The sequence below is a fragment of the Poecile atricapillus genome, chromosome 2, assembly GCF_030490865.1.
Source record: "Poecile atricapillus isolate bPoeAtr1 chromosome 2, bPoeAtr1.hap1, whole genome shotgun sequence".
Classification (NCBI taxonomy): Eukaryota; Metazoa; Chordata; class Aves; order Passeriformes; family Paridae; genus Poecile; species Poecile atricapillus.
In genome coordinates this window covers 21,239,772-21,260,468 of record NC_081250.1, presented here as the reverse complement: position 1 = coordinate 21,260,468, position 20,697 = coordinate 21,239,772, and the positions used below count along the sequence as shown (strand labels likewise).

Here is a 20,697-nt window from a genome sequence, read left to right as displayed (position 1 = left end):
ACCTTAATACTTCTCTGTTTTTAAACCATTGTGGTAGCAGGTCTGTTACAGGTAGCATCTAAGGCTAATCTGTTTCAATGCTTCTCTTTTGTCTGAATGAATCCCTTTCACAATACAGCAATATTATTCATCAGACTACAAAAAAAACCCTGAAGAGGACAGTTAATGCTTTATCACTTAAGTAAAACACTGGGGTTAATTACTTTACTCCGGCATTCTATTGGGCACAATACTGTGATTTCATAAAATATCATGAAGAATTTTAGAAAAGCATACCTATAAATTACAGAGATGATAATTTCCCATATAATCAACATAATTCTACAAAATTCTTGGCTTTTCACTACATTTTTGACTGATTAATCATGTGAAAAAATAATTAGCTGATAGAAGATTTTTTTGCCTTTGCTGGCAGAACTCAAGCCATTGTTCTGGCTCCCACACATAGCAGCCCTCTCTTACAAGAGCAGATGCAGCTTCTCATTGATTTAATTTGTTTGTCTTCCACAAATCTCCTGGACCAACTTCATAATTTAATCATCACTAGATTCCGATTTTTAATATTGTTGGCGCAATGCCTTCTATTCTCAAAAAAATTTATTTCTGAAGAACCCTTGCCTTGCAGAAAGAAATTTGAGGATTTTCTTCCTGCTGTTTGAGTTAATGTACTCAGCAGATGGAGTTGTTAAATACTCCCATTTTACTAAGATTAGACTGGATTACTGAAGTTCTGTGGGAATTCTGTCTTCTTATTACACTTCTTTCCTTCTTAAAATGTTTCTAGAGTAGTTTGATATTAACTACAATGACATTCTAACTAACTACTATGACATTCTTAAGATAATAACTGAGTCCAAAACAACAAGGCATGAAGACGCCTTTATACATTTCCCTATGCTGACAAAGGCTTGACTATAAAGAACAACCAAAATAACAGGCCAACAGCTGTGTTTGTGCTAAAGTAGGATACCTTGAAGATGAAGCTTCAGTGGCACTGATTCCAGAATGACTCTCTTAATTGATAAGGAAGGCTTACACAAGCATCTAAACAGGAAGGGAGCAGAGACAATAGTGCATAATTTATTTGAGCAATTAACTAATCAACAGTCTTTGAATAGTGAATTCATCCAAAGCACTGTTCTGAATCTACCCATACTGTTCAAAGAAACTGGTTAAATCATTCTGATTCAGAAATACATTTGAATAAACCCCAGTCTTCAAGAGGATATGCCACAAAAAGAAAGTGAGTTTAATGAGTTGAGTAAGTTATTCATTATAAACTATTTGCTCAGCTATAATCAGCCATCAAGTGGCTGAACATATGCTGAAATGTGAGGGTGGAAACCTTACAGCCTACAAATGTCTGAGCCCTGTACAGATAGATGAACCAGCTGGAAGTGCAGCATCATCACCTAGATAATCACAGACTCCAGGCACTCAATGGGGCCAGCTTTGAACAGATGCCCAGAAGCCAAAAGAAACAAATTTCTTTCCCATTAAACAGATTAATGGATTTCTTTTGTTCCTATGCAAACTGAACTATGCTAATACAAAAAGACAAATAAAATTACAAATAAAATAAACTATAATTCAAAATGCATGCCTTTGCTTCATTCCCTGCTCCAGGCCTTGATAACACATAAAGCTCAGGATGGAGCAAAGGGGCCCTAAAAGCCCTAGATTTACAGGACATTGGAAGCTGCCTTGAAAGATATTATTATGCATCCCAGATGTCCCAGCACAGAAGACAGGCAGGAAGATTATGCTGAGGCAGGTATTTCAGAATATCTTCATGCAAACTGTGTAGAGCTGCTGTTACAGAGAATCCCATGGTTATACAAATTGTGTTACAGCCTAGGACGGCCTCAGACACAGCACAGTGCCGCTTTGCCATGTCCTCACCTTGGCACAGAATCTTGTACAGAATTCCAGCTACCACTGTATTTGACCTTAAACTGATGGGAAAAGCCCACCTTTTATGTTTTTTCAATCCCATCACCTCCTTTATTTCTTTAATCCCTTTGTGACTGTCAATCCAGAATAATGGCGTTAAATCAGTGTTTACTATTCCAGCAGAAGTGAGATCAGATCTTCTCTTTCAAATATGATCTTAGGACATGAGTTGTCAGAAAATAGTGAAATGAATCATCTGCTGAAAGATGTTACAATTATGTCAATGTTAGTAAATTAGTGGAAGAGAATGTGCCTGTATGTTGTATCTCTACTATCTGCAGTAGTATCATTAAAATAGCCCTAACACAGTTCACCCATGCCAATTATAAGACTCTAGAAGTGAGCATGCAGCAACCTGGTATTGGCTAAAAAGTGAATTTGATAGTGTGCACAGGGACTGTTAGTGATAGTTCAGAACCAAAGCCTATTTCATTTACTAGTGTAACCTTCAGGGTTTTAATCGGTCTTTTCCTTCAAGTACTGGGTACATGTTGTGTAATGGAGAACTACTGAGTATTTCAGGTAAGCTTGTCAGTGCCATTCTTGGAGGACCGGGAAAGCTGCACATCGTGGCTTGGCACAATCTATCTGACTGATATGCTTGACCTGCATCCTTTTATTAGTCTTATCTGACTATAAATTTTAATCAGACTCTGCCTCTTACAAGACAACAGAGAAAGGAGCATCCATCCATTAATTACCACCATCACCACTGCTTTGCATTACAATCCTGCTAGGTGAGGAGGAGCCCTCCGTAGTGGGCAGAAGGTGATGCACACAAGCACAGAGAGGGCAGCTGCATGAGCGACACAGCTGTTAGGATGATCAGCACAGTTTTCTGCCTCTGCTGCTTCCCAGGGTTGAAAGTTTCCCACTGCCTCCAAGCCTGCAAAGCAGAGACTACCATATTATCATCCCTGTCTGTGCTGATAAAGGAATGGTTTTGGGTACATAACATCTGGAATGTCTGTAAGTATGACACAATTTACAGAACTCCCTCCCTGGAAAGCTGCAGAGATGTAAACCAAAGGTTGTACTAGTAACAAAACTCAGTCTTTCCTGTTGAAAAAATCTCCACGAAAAAATCTTGTACAATGCTGAGAGGTCTGTTTCTGTTACAGTGACAACAGCTGTGCCAGGACAGCTGAAGACAAATGGTCATTACACTGACAGAACTGCTAACAAGAAGGAAAAGCAGCTCTGTCTGCATGCTTACCCTACCAGAGAAAGTTCACTTTTTAGGTATGATGTTGACTAGTTAGTTATTCAGTTGTCTGTACCCTGTGCTTGTGCAATAAAGGCAGGGCATGAGCTTGAGCGCCGTGAGTACTGTCCATATTTTTGTACAGATTAGCTGTGATTTTAGTGTGTGCAAGTTAGTACTCTCCCAGACGGCAGTTGGAAAAGGTCTGGGGAATTGCTTGGGCCAAAGACCTTTTACAAAAGGGAGTTTGGGTACCACCATCCTGTTCCAGTGGTTTCATCTGATGATAGTGAGCTGTGCTGTGCCATGTAGCCTCAAGGCCAGACCACAGTTCCTGGCTCACTTTATTTTCTTGAACAAACATAATTACTGATAGCAATGAAAAATATTTGGGATTGTTGTTTTTTCAAGTACTAATTATGATTTTCTTCTCAGCAGAGAAGATACAGCTCTTTTTTTTTTTTTTTTGTGTTGATTAAATATGAAACCCAGGTCAATAGTAAAATCTTTATTAGAAACAATAATTTACTCAGACACAAGTCATAAACTACTAACTGCTCTTTACATAGAAATATATGAAGAAGAGAAGAGGCAGCAGTGGTGGCAAGACTGAACAATCATTTGGTACAGCAGAACGGGTGTGCCATTCTCCACTGCACAAGGAACAACTAAATATATTATAATTCCTTCCAGAGGATTGCTAAAACATATGGCTGATAGAGGAAGTATGTCAGAAGTAAAATAACTAGACTGCAGAACTGTTCACTGTCTATTCAGTATAAGAACTAGAAACTGTCCAGTGGAACGTTCAAGATTTGAATGGGACACAGTGAGAATGACTTCTTCACAGAACATTCAGCTGGGCTGTGGGGTTCCTTGACAAATGCTGTGTACGCCAAAAGTTTGCATGAGTTCTACAGCTGATTGGTCAAATTCATGGAAGAAAAGTCTGCCAAGCAATACTAATTTTGGAGGTGCCATCTCTGACTCAGGGCCACCTTGACATGCTGGTTGGTTAATGCTGGGTGAATATTCTGGGAAATGTCACAACTGTAAAATTCCCAGGAGATCTATTGCTGGTCACTGTTGGAAACATGCTATGGTACTAGACAGATCTTTCATCTCTATCAGTATGGCTGTATTATGTTCTTCGTTGTCTTCTCTGCTGCTCCACCATTAAACCTGCCTGTAATCAGTTTTTTCCCGAATTTATTATACAACTGGGGTCATGGGGACAAGAGACTCTTTCCCTGCCTTTCCTAAAGAAGACCAGAAAGTTGGGGTTGGGGGAGACTCACACTGTGGTGGCCAGGAGTTGCAGGAAGAGGAGAAAAGAGAAACCACTCCATCCACAGGAAAGCTGAGGGGTTTGAAGAGCTCTGTGTACTAGGGAGTCTTTGCTCCCTATTTCTATCTCTGTTCCTGAGCTTATACTGGCATTTGGATAAAGAGGAAGATATTGCTTCCTGTACCAAACGGCTGCTCTATGCTAGAGGGCTAATACATAGATCTCAGCCTGAATTGAACTCTCATTCAAGAGAGGATTTAACCTTTTTCCAATGGGAGAAAACATTGACTGTGATTCACTGTCACATTTTAGGAACTGTGTTATCCAGCTTGTACTCAAAAGCACTGGTTGCTGGGTACAGTGATCCCAGGACAAAGCTCAGTGTCTGTGATAAGGAGCCATATGAACAGGTGGTATCTTCTGATCCTGGGTCACTGACTTGCTCCAAAAACATTGCATTATGGTCTGATTTAAAGAAGGCCTGAACTTCTAAAAGCTCTGAAAATGCTATACAGTGCATTCAAAATGAAATGGCAGTTACTCCCGTGCCTCAGACTCCCATTTCCTAGCATGAATATGCTTGCCTCGTGAACAATGTCAGGCACAAGTGCTTGAGTAATTATACAAGCACAGCTATAGTTATACAGGTCAGTTTGAACAACTGAACTCTAGCCATGGAAGAGCTACATGCTTGGAGAATCTCACCTTAGACAACGGTAATATCTGTTTGTACCTGCAGCCAGACATTACAGCTGTCTCATCTCCCAGACCAGAACTTCTGAGAAAAGAACTTCTGAGAGTGTTAAGTCAGAATAACCTGATTTTATTATATTTCTCTTTTTATAAATTCTAAATGTTTTTAGAATATACACACAAGAAAGCTTAAATTAAAATGTTTGTGATTTTTTCCCCCTAATCTTTCACAACCCTCTTTGAATCACAGACACAAACAGTAGTTTGAGAAGCATGAAATTAAAACCTAATTTTCTAGACCTTCTATAGTCAGCAAGACTCCATTTCTCTAAAATAAAACTTCCTTCCTGATCGTTCCAATTTCAGTACCTTGTTTCCTCCTTTTACAAGGGCTGCCCTTCAGCGTTTCTGTCAGGAGGTGAAGAAGAAAAGCTCTTTGACACGAGAAGGATTACTTACTTCATTGCCTAGTGTGTTTGTCCTAGGCTTGCATTTCCCTATATTATTTCCTTTCTTTCCCCCCCACCCCCCCTTTTCCCATAGGAAGGCATTCTATTTTTGTGCTAGCATTGTGCTATGTTTGCACTATTTTTACAGCTCTGTTTTGGTGCTCCAAATCTTCATGAATTAAGGAAGAAGTGGTTGAATGATAGTAAGATGTTTTTCTTCTAGTTTTCTGAGAGATTTTCACCAATACCGTGGACTGCTCATCCAGGGGAAAAGCTAGTTACAGTAAATGCAGGGTGGTGTTTCTTTTGTATGTTTTCATTTTTTAATTAGATAATTCCTGTAATAAAACCAAATGATCTAACACACAGTGAGCTGATAACACAATGTGGAATTCTGCAAGTAGGATGCATGGTACAGGCCACAATGACAAAGAGAGAATTCACAATTATATTACAATTCCTCAGTGCACGTTTAGAAAGATCAAAACTCATCACTCAAACTTTCCACAAATTTGTTTAAAAGATACTCCACATAAAGTATGCTAATAAAGCAGTGAGACTTCTAGTCTTCTTTCTTCTCTATGTGAGTCAAAGAATCTCTCCCTTCCCTCTATCTTTTCAATCTTAGAAATGTCAGGAATGCAATATCCTGTTTCCTTCGGTTTTGCTGGGGGGCCTTGTGGGTGCTTTAAGAAATGTTTAAATGCTGAAACTTTAATAAAGAGTTCTCTTGTCCAAGAGAACCTCATTAGTCATGGGCAATGAAAGACTATTAATAGCAACATCAACAATATGCAAACAAAAAGTCAGAACAGTGTTTAAAAGCCCTTTCTTCTCTCTAATGCTAAAGATCTTACTTTAGTCTCATGATAACCTCACTTTATTACTCTGCAGTCAGCTTTTCTGTTTGTAAAACTGTAATTTCTATTGTAAACACCCCTTCCCAGAAATTGCCTTCTACTTTTGGAAAGATACCTCTTTCAAGGTTTTTACAATCCATTACAAAAAGGTAAAAGATCCTATTTTTGTCCCTTTGAAAAACCGCAATTTTCACTTTTGAAATAGTACAAGCTTTAAGAACTCTAGCCTTGAAATAACCCAGGCTAACAAGAGTGATTTCATAGTAATTCAGGGAAGCATGGACTGTTAGGATTTTACTGTGGATGAACCTTTCACAGAAAGAAAATATGCTGTTTTACTGCACACCCTTATTAAGGTTTCTGAATTGTGATGAAAAGGAACAGAATGGATTTGCTTCCAGATGAGAGAGAGGAAATACAAGCAGACTTACATTCAGACTACTTAGATGGTAGGAAAAATTTTCTTTAAAAACAACTGCTTCCTTGAAAAACTTAATTAGTGTTAAAAACTTGATAAACGTGAATACATGTCAGGTAAACTCATTAGGAAGAATCAAAGCTAACCTAAAAAGGAAGAGTCCATATAGCAAAATGAAAACACAAAAGGGATGGAAAAGCCCAAATAAAATAGCTTCTTTAAGCAATGCAATCAAAGCCATTAACTATATATAGCTCAGTGTCTCTTCGTCAGCAAAAAACAACTTAGAAGCACAACCAAATCAATCCCTTCTTCTACAATGCAACGTGTTTTTAATTAAGAAAGAATGCCAGGATGAAGGAGACCTTACAAGTTCAATAAGCTGAGACCATTCAGTTTTTGGAAGTGGGGGAAAAGGGTTAAGCTTTTCATTGTAAACTTCACATGTTTTATGTTAATACAACTATTTAAGCCCTTCCTTGACTTTCTGATCATGTCTTTTGACAGGAAAGGGAATATTTGTTTTGTCTGTTTTTAACTCTCAGGAAAGCAAACGAGAACTGTCCAGAAATGTCTATCCTTCATTTTGACCTTTGCCTTCCAAAAGGAGCAGTTTAGACATGATGCATTTACCAGAGAGTGGAAGTATGAAATTCCTTTTCTAATGTAAAAATCTTACCTGGGTAATCATTCTTGTCTACATCTGAGTCTCCTCTTAGAGTGAAGCCAAATCCCGAAGGCATGGACTGTGAGGCCCAGGCTCCACTGAGAACCTGGGAAGGGTTTGGGTTTAACCCATTACTGTATCCATTGTAAATGAGCACTTTCCCTCTTCTGTCTTCTCCTGCAAATGGTGCACCAATAGCAATGTCTGCAGTGAAGGAAAAAAAAAAAAAATTAAAATAATGGACACACTTAAAAATTAACTCCCTGCAGGAACATACACACAACTTGCTACTCCTACAAACATGCAAGAACTTCAACATTCTGTACTTCTGTATGTATTCTAGTTTAAAGGCAAATGCACAAAATGTTAGCAGTGTCTTTTCTGTGTCAAATTTTCATGACAAAAGCTTATAAAATAATCCTATGAAGAGGCTATTTAATTATACTAAATAGCCAGTCCACATTGGATTCCTCTACATATTTCCAGGGCAGCTAATTAGCCTTAATAAACCAAGACCTAATGAATGCCTGCTTTTACTTTCGTATTTTTGAACAGGCACAAATTTTCTTTGATTTCCTCTATCATCTAGTTAAAAACGAGCATGTTAAATAAAACAAATTTTCTTTTTCCAGATAATAGATCCTACATAGACAAAAAACTTCACCCCCTCAAACATCCAATGCTTTAGAATGCAAAAGAGAACAATGGAATATAATGTTTTCATCTATACCAATTCATCATTTTATTGAGAAATAGGAATAGTACTGAGTCAGGAATTTCACAGAAGGTCTTAGGCTTTATGGAATTAAACAGTTCAATCCTTAAAAATGAGGTGCCATATCCAAGAAGCAGAACTCACAGTGCTCTCCTTAGTTTCTGTGCATGGGATGTGGAGACAATATTGCCTAGATTGAGATCCAGCAGATGCACTAGCTGCTAGCCAGTAGGAAACAATAGAGGTTATGTATCTGTAGTTCTCATTTTTAGGTTCTGATCTAGGAGTTAATGCTGGACTTTATTAAACTTGAATTGAGCACCTGGACTCTGTAGCTTCACTCTAAAATCAGAAATGCACCAAAGCTCTGAGACTGGCATATTCAGTTATGAAGACAAGATCTTTGGCTCTAGAGTCTACTTAGTCTTTATACAGTGACAGAGAAAATCAGAAATACCTTCTGCCTATCTCATCTGAATTCTGGAGAGATGGAAGACCAACACTGCCTGCCCAGAGTAGTTGAGGGTATCTGCTATTGTTCACAGGTAGAGAACAGGAATTCTCCACTGAGGTTCAGCTGTGCTCAACTGGTGGGATTCCAGGACAAGCCAGTGATGGTACCCTCAGCAGTCACAATCCAATGACTTCTACCCACAGGATGGTATTCATATTTCGTGCACGCTGAACCCTAGTGCAATTCTATGACTCCTGACATGAATGATCCCTTGCACAGCAGCCACACAATGAAGACATTGCCCTAGAATCTAGTGGCTAGAGCATTGTGAAAAACACCCCTCAAGGTAGGTTCATTAATTTTTCCTTAGTGAGACAGTTATTTTAAAGGCTACTGTGCAAAACAGCTCTTCCAAGAAAAGTTTCTTGATGTTTTAGATACAGAGATGTCTGCTTTGAAGATTCCTAACATCCTGGAAATAAGAAGTAAGGAAATGCATGCAGGGAAAACCAGGATGCTACTGACCATGTCTAGAGGCTAACTCTAGGTGATGAAGGCATCCCAGCTTTCTCAAGTAATCAAGCAGTTAGTTTAGTTGTTCTGTTTGCTTGAATGTAGGCTGCCAATAAACTTACATCAACATTTTGTTGTGCGCATGAGCTATAAGCATTTGAGAAAGAACCCATTATGCACCTGTTTTTTTAGTACTTAAGTACCAGTGGAAGGCTGATTCCAAAATAGTACTTCTGTACTTGCCCAATTCTTTCACTGTTGACAAAATGCTCCATGTACTGAGCCTCACCCAATTATCAAACTCTTTCAAACATTTGAGGAAAGAAAAACTCTGCTTTCAAAAAAATGAAACATCTTAACAAAGTAATTAAATATTATTATAGTTACAAAACAAAAGATAATTTTACTCAAATAACATACTAATATTTAGTAAAAAAATCATGCTGTAGTCAATATGACCATCTTATCAGTCAGCTTTTCATGATCTGTCTCAATATCAGTTTCATTACCATTAGTGTAAATTCTCATGAATTTCAAATATATTAAAAAGTCTTTTCCAGCACAACACAAATCCAGTATTTGCTGCTTAGGCATTTTTAATTTCAGTGTTAGAGATATACTACATTACATACAAATTACCATTATATCCATCTTGATTGAGATCTCCAAGGTGTGTGATTGCACTGCCAAATCTGCCAAAGACTTCAGTGCCTGTCAGAATTTGTGCATCTTGGAAGAGAAATGCACTTTCTTGCAGGTACAAATAAACTTGTCCAACTTCTTTAGGCTTGCTCTCAAATTCTCGTTCCATAAAAAGAGGGGCACCAACTAGGATATCATCTAAACTGGAAAAAAACAAAAGCCAATGTCACTGAGAGACTGAGTGTAAACGACACAGTTTATACATTTTCTAAACAGGAAGCTGATAATTATCATACAGTCAGACTAACTGAGGTAAGAAGGCACTTCTACTCCAAATGCTTGGTCAAAGCAGTCAATTAGGGAAGGCTGTCCACAGCTATACTCAGTCCAGTTTTGAGTATCTCCATGGACGGAGGTGCCACAACCTCTCTGGGCAACTACTTCCAGTGTCTGATCAGCATCCCAGCCAAAATGTTTCTTTCTAGGTTTAAATGGAATTTCTTGTACTTCAATTCATGCCCACAAGAGACAATGAAAACTTACACTTTGCAGTTGATGATGCTGAAGTCAGGAATGAAAGAGTGAATTTGTGTCACTAGAACAAATTCTGTAGATCTGTTTCACTCTCACTAGCGGTAGTGAGAGACAAATTTTTGTACAAAATCTAGTTTTTGTAACTTATACATCAGTAAGTGACTAAAGAAAAAAACCCTGCCACTTTACAACAGATTATTGTGTAACATAGGTGAAACACAAGTAGAGCATCAGTTAAGAGAATGATCCCAGAATATTTAATTTGGAAAACATATTCTCTTGCTCTAATGTGAAATTTTTTTCAAACTTTGTAAAACTCACAGAAAACTTTATATTCTCAACTGTCATATTTCCAATATGATGGTTTATCTATTAGGAAACCAAATAGTAAAACTGCACTACATTGTTTTTTCCTAATCCTGATAGAAAAAAAATCTGTATGATTATGTACACTATGATTCCAAGATACACACTGTGGGATTTAGCACAGAGTATTTAATCTAGAAAAAAAGAATTAATTACATTGTAGGATTTTCACATTCTATAAGTTGTGACAAAATACTTCTAGGCATGTTATTTTTCTACTAAGTTTTACGGTATGTTCCCATAAAGGAAAGTGTAATTCCAAATGTCAGGTCAGTTTGGTATAGCTGTCCTATTTTTTATGTTAGATTTTACCCTATGGCATAAATAACTAAAAAAGGAAGGAAGCAGATGCTGACTTGGCTTCAAAGGTGGGATTTTCCTTTCACACTGAACATTAAAAGTCTTCCTCTACTAATGGAAGATGTTTGTGGTTGGGACAGAATGTCAGCTGAAATGGTTGCCACGAAACAATAACAATGACAAAAACAAATAATGAGTGATCTTTTAAAAATAAGTTATTTTACATATGCCATGTATTAAAAGCATTACACAGTAGGACTAACGTCAATTACTCTTTTAGCACCTCACAGTCCAGATATTCCCAGTATATTTGGACCCCATAGAGTTCAGTGCTGTAGAAACCTTGTAATAAAAGATGATCTTGGCTCCCTCGAGTATTTTACAAATGAGCAATCATAAGACTAAAGGAAGATTTTTTTAGAGGTGATAAGGAACCAAATCAACTGAAGTCAAAAAGCTCCCAGTACATTGATGTAATAGATAGCCAGATACCTTTAAAACCCTGGTCCATAGAGCAATATCTAGAGTGCCTAAAATGGTGAAAAGAGCGACACAGACTATCTATTGTGTACTAAAACTCTCTAAGCAGAACCCAGAACATAAGATTCACCAGGTGATACAGAAAGCAAGTAAACAGCAGCTGGAACTTGTTGAACAGCCAGCACAGCGTCCCCACTAGAAGTGCACAGTGCTGGGTTATTTTTCTGGTAAAATTTCAACTTTGCTGAAATAAATGACAATGACTGTATAAAATGCATGAACAGTCCAGGGAGAAGGGACCAGAATCTGGTAGCTAAGATGGCTAATCTTCTGATGTACTGAGGTACAGATGGAAGGAAGACAGTCATCCAATATACTGACCTATTTCTCAACTGGTTCTGGTAGCAGAGCCACCTGGAGCACCCACAGAACTTGGTTTGCCTTCCCTCCAGGTCTTCATATGTACTGCCTGCACCAAGGTCTTCCTTTCCTCACCCTCTTCAATTTCCCCCCTTCTCTTTCAGAGCTGAGCTCTATAGGTCAAAGCACACTGCTTCAGCAAGTCCTCTGCAAGAGGGAACTCTCCCGTAGGCAATTCCAGAGGTTTGGGATTAGAACTTGGGTTTTTTGAGCTGTCACTGCAGTGTAGTATAGCAAGAAAGGAAAGATTTGTCAGCTACCCAACTCTCTCCGATCCTCATTTACTTTTGGTTCCTCTTCCAGTGGGTAAAATAAGCAAACAATTGCTGCTTACCATACTTTACACTCAGTTCTGCCTCCCAGCTTCTACAATTTAATTATTTAGATAACAAGCAGTCTAGGGGGCAAGGGCGGTGTATGTACTTGTTGGGTTCTAAGTGCCTATGTGATTAGTACTATGTATTTTTGTTGGTGAAAGAGGATATTTCAATTGGCCTTTTCAATTGTAGGAGTTTGTATTTAAAAATTGAGAGTTATGAGTCAAATTCAGTTTGATGTGATTACTTGAAAAAAGCCGTATGAGTAAATAAAAGCAAAAGCCCCTGGACAGTAATATTAAACCATGAAATGCAGTTCAGTGTGCAGTGGTATTTTGAACGGGTTCATTAGATTTCATTATTGCACTAAGATGCTAGAGTTAACATAAATTATATATTAATTTTTGCTCCAGCACAGAAAAGTAACCAGCCATTATTACTTCCCTTCTGAAAAAAAAATAAAATAAATCTTTAAAAAGCACAAAGCTGACCACCTGCTGAGACTGTGTGCCATTCCTTTGTATCCTGCAGAGTAATAAAAAGCAGGAATATGGGAAATGTCAAGAGGTCAAAGTATAACTACAGAAAGCTTTGATATAGGCCAAATAAAAAAAAAAACAGTAAACAGTTTATTTCACTATTTTTATTGGACTGATTCAGACTAAATTGAAAGTATTCTCTTCTTCTCTCTTTACTTGGAATGTAGCCTGTAAGTTGATGGCAAAGCTTGATTTGTTAAGTTTCATTGTGGATTTCTCATTATTAGCAACAGGCAGCTAAAGGGTAATTCAAACAGTATCCTCAATTTCCCTGTTCTGCCTACAATCCTGATGTGGTGCAGATAAAACTGCATGAGTCACTTTGGAATACCCACAGAGCTGCTGGGCCAAGTCTGCTGGCTGAGCTTTTTTTCCTAAGATGAGCCTATGCTTTGAGCCATATCATGAGTCTTATTACAGCAAAGCACCATTCCTAATTTGTATTATTTTTGTAATTTTTTTTGTATATTTGTATTATTTTTTTCAGCAAATTACTTAATCAGGTTTCTCGTATTGGTAAGACCACCGCTACTTCCTCATCTTTAGCTGAAAAATATGCCTAAGTGAATTTGAAGTGTCAATTTCCCTTTTGCTTTTTCCCCCTCTTTTACTCTTCCTTTCAGATAAATATTTCTATTGATTATATGTGCAAACCAGCAACGACATACTACATATCTAATCAGACATGTTTATCAAGTAGAGCTTTTTATGTTTTCTTTTCTGTGGGATGTTTGGATCTCAGGAAGAGTCTTTAGATTTCTTTTAAGATATAGACTGGGAGACCACACAAGCCTCAGCAGCAGTTTGATTATATTATTGACATAAACTGTGGTTTTAGAGGTACACAAAAAGTATGAGACCTGCCAAGCCTATGGTTAACAGGAAATAACCTGTACAGGAAACAGTTTGGTTCAGTGAGAAGTTAAATTATGAGTTCCCTAAAAGTGTAATGAATGTCTATTGAACCTTAGATTAATGTTTTTCCACCCTTTCACATTTGTAATACATCAGTAGGACTAAATAAATTCTGATTCTGTATATCATAAACCCAGAAATTTTCAAAAGCTGTGATACTATGACAAAATTTAATCTCAGAAACTTGGAAAGATTTGAGTACTATGATGTGACCATGAAAACTGCTGAAGGTTCTGTTATTGTTTTGTTTTGTAACTGCAGTAACACTTTACTACCTTTATACTTTTCTCTTCTCTTGTAAAACTCAGTCTTTAAAGGGTCACTAGTCACTGATGAGAAGCACTGACTTAGCCCAGAAAATTTATTTCATGCACTATGTTTAAGCATTTAATAAGAAAGGATCACAAGAAAAAAATATGATGTAGACACATCTGATGTTTTGCAATAAGCAAGAGTACATTACATCTCTAAATATCGTCCTGGCTCATCTTTGTGCAGACTTCCAAGCCTCTGAGTTTCAGGGATCTTTATCTCCTTGCTAGACAGCTACTATAAATATTCTCTTCCTAAAGTCCTCTTCTAAATATTTAATAAGACTTTACATGACTTGAAAGTTAACAAGGGTTTTGTTCAACACAGCCTGAAACCCCCAAGTATCACGATCCTAGGAGCATCGTTATTCCTCTGACATCCACAATGCCTGCCGTAACAGCTATGGGACATAGACACTTGTTGGTCCTCAGGATGATAAAAATGGATAGCCAACCAGCAGGTGCTGGAATGAGGAAAGAAGAGCTGATGATGCTAGAAGGCTTTTAAAATTGAGAAGTGAAGCTATGGATGAGAAGACTTTCCTGTATTTGAGAATGGGAGAATGAAGTTCTGACTTTCACCTATCTCTTCCCCATGGTAGCTAGTGCAGTTTATTCACTGTTTTTCTACCTGGATCTGTTTCCTAGGACTCTGGACACTACTCTGACACACTGCTTTGAATAAATATTCAGATGAACTCACTCAAACAAGGCCTGAAAATACTCATGGCCACTGTGACTGCACAAAGATAATTCGATGTGAACAATTAAAATTAGACAAGCAGAGAATCTAAGGGAAGCATTTTGAGGTACGAAGCACTTGAAAATCTACATTTATTAATAAATATCAGCCATTGCTTCTATTAATGTTCAGATCAATGTATTTGACAACCTACCCATCATTGTTAACATCAGATACTGCAACTGTGTACCCAAAATAGGACGCCATCTGAAAATAAAAAGCAACATATAGGCTTTTATATTCGATATAAAATGTAAAGACTTTTCCTGATAATCCTCTTGGTTTTTATGGTCATTATTACAAAAAAAAAAAAGTTTTAGATATTCTTGAAACTATATTAAGGAAACTTGAAGCTCTAGAGATACAATATTTCATCTCCTAGTTGCTTTACATTACCTGCTCACCAGTGAAGTTCTGGATAAAGGTCAAGTCAGAAGAATTAATAATTGAGACCTGGCAATGGAAGAATAAGGAAAGTTTCAAGCACATATGGAGATGCTACAGCATGACATCACTGCAAAAGAACTTGACACACTGAAATATAGTCCAAGTAGCCAAGAAAAAACAGTTCTTTTTCTGTCTCACCATAGTTTTCCTGTATGATCTTGAACAAATTGCTAATATTTCATGACCCTCAGGTTCCCCATGAAAAAAATAGGGAAAGATATTTCCAATCCCTGCTGGACACTGAACAACAGCAAATCACAGACTATCAACTAATCAGTAATTAGGCATGAAAACAAGAACTTAAAACATAAAGAAGTATACATAGATACATATATATATATATATATATATATATATATATATATATACATGCACCTTTTTCCTAAAAAAAAAAATTAAAAACAAGCCCCAGAGACTCAAGGAATTTGGGGTCCACAAAACTAGAGAATGTGTCTGTGGCTGTGATCTCCTTTCCCAGCCAGGTTACCTGTGGAACTTTTTTCCTACAAGTTAAAAGTTGTATCCAGAAATGTATATTGTTTTCTCCCTTCACTCCTAACTGCATATCATGACTCTTTGCACCTGGATTTCAGTGTTGTATACACTTTCAGCACTGAAAGTAAACAATGGGTATGAATAATCTGAACTCAGACTCCTCTGCACTGTGGACACAGCATTGCACAAAAATATGCTAACCTATGGATGAGCTTAGATCTGATAACACTCAGTGGTTATAGGGATACTAGTCTGACTCAGACCATGTAATTGTACTTGTGATTGCCTATTGTAAAACAGACTTCAGAAGAGACTAAGCACTTACCATTCAAAACCCAAACAAATACATTTCAACCCACTCAGATAAGCCTGAGGATGAAAGTCAGTGGCAGTTTTCTCTGATTTGAAAGTTTTGTATGAAAGCGTTAGAAAATATAATGCAGCATTTAACCTTACAAATAGCTTAATTGCCTTCTTATAAAAACTATAAAATGAAGGTCCAGTACATACATAGCCAAAGTTCTGTGCTCCCCTTGGGACTCCAGCAACCAGCTCTGAAAGGATAAATGATCAACAGTGAACTGTTGATCTGTATCAGATGTTGATTTCTGTATCAGAAAGACCTGTAAATCACTTCAAGCCATTATTTCATAAGACTATAGCATTCATTCAGTTAATTTACTTGCACAAAATGTTACAATGACTTTCAAATACACACATCCACGGATCTCTTAGCATTGATTAGCATAGCACAATACAACAAAGGTCATGTTACAATTCAGCTTTGTACCTGACAGAAGTGTATTGATGGAATAAGAACCAGTTGTGGCACCACATATGTCCTGGGGTGACTTTACCTTTAAGACAGCTTTGGGAGCTAGGGAAGTTGAAGCTGCTGGTGGCTGATGGGAGTTTTTTCTCCTGACCAATTATTGGTCATTTCTGAGAACTGGCGGCGGTTTTAACCATTGAAAAGTGAGATCAACTTGTGAACACCACCTGAAGATGTAAAGCCAGGGCTCTCTTGTTCTCTTTGGTTTCTGGCTTCTGAGGAGGTAACAGAGCTTCATCTTGGCCTCTTCCCCACCCCCTCCAGGCCGGACAAGGCCGCAGAGGGCGGGGAGGGGGCGGGGAGAAGCAGAGCCGGCCAGCCTGGCTTGGTTTGTAGTTTCTGCTGCTGGACTGAAACCTGACACCATGAACTTCTGCAGCTTTTCCAAGACTTTAACTCTTTTACTGCCTGGATAAGACTTACAGATTACTCCTTTTTCCCAGAGAGAGGGGAAGAGAGAGAGAGAGAAGGATAATCAACATGAAGAAGACATCATAAAACCATCAAAGACAGTGAAGAAAAGAGTTAAGTTTTAGATGGGGAAGAGAGAATAAGGAGATGCTTTAATAAGCTGAAATATTATTCTGTTAAAGCTATGGAGATGGACAACAGCGTTCTGAAAAAAAACCACTTTAATTCATGACAGAGTATATTGGGAGGAATGGAGTGTTTCAAAGTGTGGATTTTGAGCAAAAGGTGGAGTAGTTGTGATACAGTGAGGTGCTGGAACAGAGGTGGGAGAAGTAATAGTTGAAGATTTCAGGCCGTTAAGAGGCAAAGAGAAAACTTCTGTTTCCAGGGAGGCTCACAGAGACAGATGAAGAGAACTTTTGCCTTTGAATAACTCATCCTTAAAAATGACATCCCTAGACTCATTGACCCATAACACACCTCAGAGTGATGTGAAATGGGAGGAGACAACTGATGGCAGATTTTTCTGGGCAGCTGGCATCAGAAAAATAGAAAACTATTACAGAAATAGCTTTCTTGTGAGAAACTCCATAGATTAGCAGAAGAAGACTTCTGTTTCTCTACAAAGACTGATGGAAAGACTATAGCAAGAATTGGGACTGTTGTAAACACCAAAGTTGTTTTGTCTCTGTTGTCATGTGAACAAGGGGATGGTTGGGTAGTGGGGGAAAAAAGGGTTTTCTGGAGGTTTTATTCTGGTTTTCTTATTCTTGTAGTTTTGTTAATAAACCTTCTTTATTCCTTTTAAGTTTTAAGCCTGTTTTGCTCTTGTTCTAATCCATATCTCATAGCAAGAAATAAGTAAGTTTTCTAGTGATTTTTTAGTTACTGCTTTAAAACCACAACAACATACTATAACACAGAAGCTATATAGGACTGTCCTTACAAATACCTCTTTTCTTTTTGCCTATCAACATTTTATCTCATTCATTATTTTGCTTGATGCCATGTAAGTGCTTGACAAAATGAGTAAGAAAAAAAGAAGGAAAAAGCAAAGTTCCAGCCTGCAGTCTTGCCATGTAAACCTTCCCTCATTAGCACATCCACATCAGAAGACAGCAGCAGGAACTTCAGATCACAGAGCACCTCAGCTACCTCCTTGTACTGACCTAGCCTTCCTCTGTTCCTCACTGGGATCATATACTCCCCTCTGTGTTTGCTCAAGGGGAAATGGAAGTACTAATGAAGGCATGATACAGGATGAATACTAGAGTCAGCCAGCTATGCATTATTTTTGTGCCAATCATTCACATGACATACTGCCTCAAAAATCATCCATTATAAAACTTTGAGTATGCATTAAAAAAGCAGCCAAAAATGTAGCCTTCCATTACCAGGGGTATCTCTTTTCACATATTATAGCGTTTGGCTCAAAACTGTGTTTTTTCATTTAATTTTTGAATCCTTCATAATGCAGGACAGGCAACTTTAACTTCAGAGGGATTAAGCAGAAGCAGTATTGGAGCACTGGGTTTACTGTGGGAATGTACAATGTCCCTATTGGCTTTGTGAGTCTAGACTACAGAGCTGTTCAGCCCCTCAAGTAAGCCACCTGTAGTAGAATTCAAATTTTTATTTTACTTTAATTCTGTCATGTTATACTGTCTAAGGAAATAATTATCTCTGAGAATACTGAGTGCAGATAGCTTATGTCTCACCAGTGTTTCAAATGGATAATAGGTATGCTCCTGTGTAGGGACCCAAAACAAGGAATTTATTAAGTGCATGGCTGTATAGTTTTCATTCGAGTGGATAGGTGCTTACCTTGTTCAGAATCCCCAGTAAATTCCCCAGCAGCCACTGAGTATCCTGTTTAAAGATAATTTAAAAAAAAAATTAATAATTAATTAATAATTTAAAAAAAACCCCAACTCGATAAACAATTTCTTTCAAAAAATATGCAAGGACCATCAGATTTGTCTGTTCAATGGATCTGCTGAATGCAAGTTTTCTAACATTAGTATGCTAAAACTGTGTGGAGAAAAGGAAAATGGTTTATCACACTACTATGACTAAATTAATGGTAGGTCTGAATGTATAAAAAATTGATCCCACTTCTCCAAAAATGAGCTTCTAAATCAACAATGCTTACTATTAATCTGAAAAAACCACCAGGTATGGTGTTTTGCCCTAACGGCTATTGACACAATTCAGGTCTTCGTTGTTATACTGTTATGTGTGAGTGCCCTGGCTGAGCCTTATATGGAAAACAGATTTCTAAAGATGGAGTAAAGCTCCTGTAGCTTTAGTAAACCTGTGAGATAGCTACTACTATCACAGTAAAGGACTTTTGCATTGTATCAGGGACTTTAATTTCAAATCTATGGGCAACAGTGCAAGGACGTGCCTTCAAATTCCACTGAATCTTTTCCATAACTGTGTAAAGAAAAACCTGCCTTACTTGCAGAGACACGTGAGTATCAAGAAAATTCTCAGAGATCAGTACTAATAAAAAGTAGATAAGGAGCCTTTTTTCTATTAATTACGTATTATCTTCAAATTGACTTTTGTTATTGCTTACTTCAATTGTATCTTTTAAATATGAGTAAAAATAAATTGGGTATTTGTGTAGTACAAAATACCACAGAACTGATTTTGAATTTATCTAACAAAAATTGAAATTGTCTTTAATTACTCTAAGTTCAATCTATCATCTTGCAATGGAAAAATACATAAATGGGAAAACTTTGTACTTCTGCTTAATTATTTAACATCAAATAATAAGGACCCTAAAAAGCCATTTAAGATATCAAACTTCAAACCCTGTTGCTGTGCATCATTTTAGGAATGTTAATAATCTCACTGAAGTAACCAGCAAGCTACAGATTTGCTGTTGTGCTTAAGGCCAGACATGTTCAAATCCTCTCACAGTTGTGACAATAGTAATGTAGGGCTTGTTTTCATATTTATGTAAGACTCATCCTTTTAGACCATATTGCTAACTCATACAGAACTCATCTTACCCATGTAATTGTCATCATATGAAGGTGGTGCCACTCCTGTTTGCTTCTCTCGTGCCAGTTTCCTCAGAATATCCTTGAAGGAATAATTTGCAATGATGTCCGCAATACTTGCAGTGATTACCTGACCTGGATTCAAACAGCTTCATAAATGAAAGGGACTAAAAGAGGGCCAGATTCTATAAAACAGGGCTAGCAGAACACCAGAACAGAGCAGAAAGGACACTAATACAGCCCAGATGCAAAGAGTAGATAACTTATCTCAAGCTTTCTCCATTATCACCCTGGAAGTCTCAAGAGTACACCACATAAATCAATAAAACAAGGGAATGAACCTCTATTGAACCATTACAAAAACACCTCCAGACCCATTTCAATGTACTAATTCAAACTAATGCCACTGCACTGTACTAATGTAGTAGACCAATGAAAGTAATTTCTCAATGGAGAATTCAAAGCTATGAACTCTCTACAATCACAATCAATTAGATCTTTAAAAAAAATGCAATAACACACATCAGAGAGGCTGACAGTGGGCATGCTGGTAGGCAGAGGCTGGGAATCAGCTACATCATACATGTAAGAACACATTACAAAAATAACCTCTTAATCCTTTACCAAAGCAACTTCAGGGTTTATCTACATGAGAAAATACATCTTGGAACCTACATTGATGCCACAAATTAACTTAAAATACATGTAAATAGCTAGA

At 37.6% G+C, this 20,697-nt stretch overlaps 1 protein-coding gene across 1 annotated transcript in view; it reads right to left on the bottom strand.

Annotated features, from left to right (window-relative positions):
• Nucleotides 1-20,697, bottom strand: part of ITGA8 (integrin subunit alpha 8) — a 113,551-nt gene that overhangs the window by 75,643 nt on the left and 17,211 nt on the right. The window contains exons 7-13 of the mRNA XM_058833336.1: nt 19,989-20,114; nt 18,790-18,834; nt 16,233-16,276; nt 15,177-15,233; nt 14,935-14,987; nt 9,854-10,059; nt 7,545-7,736 (exon numbers count right to left, since the gene is read on the bottom strand). Coding sequence (XP_058689319.1) covers nt 7,545-7,736; nt 9,854-10,059; nt 14,935-14,987; nt 15,177-15,233; nt 16,233-16,276; nt 18,790-18,834; nt 19,989-20,114 — 723 coding nt within the window. The remainder of the gene's footprint in view (nt 1-7,544; nt 7,737-9,853; nt 10,060-14,934; nt 14,988-15,176; nt 15,234-16,232; nt 16,277-18,789; nt 18,835-19,988; nt 20,115-20,697) is intronic.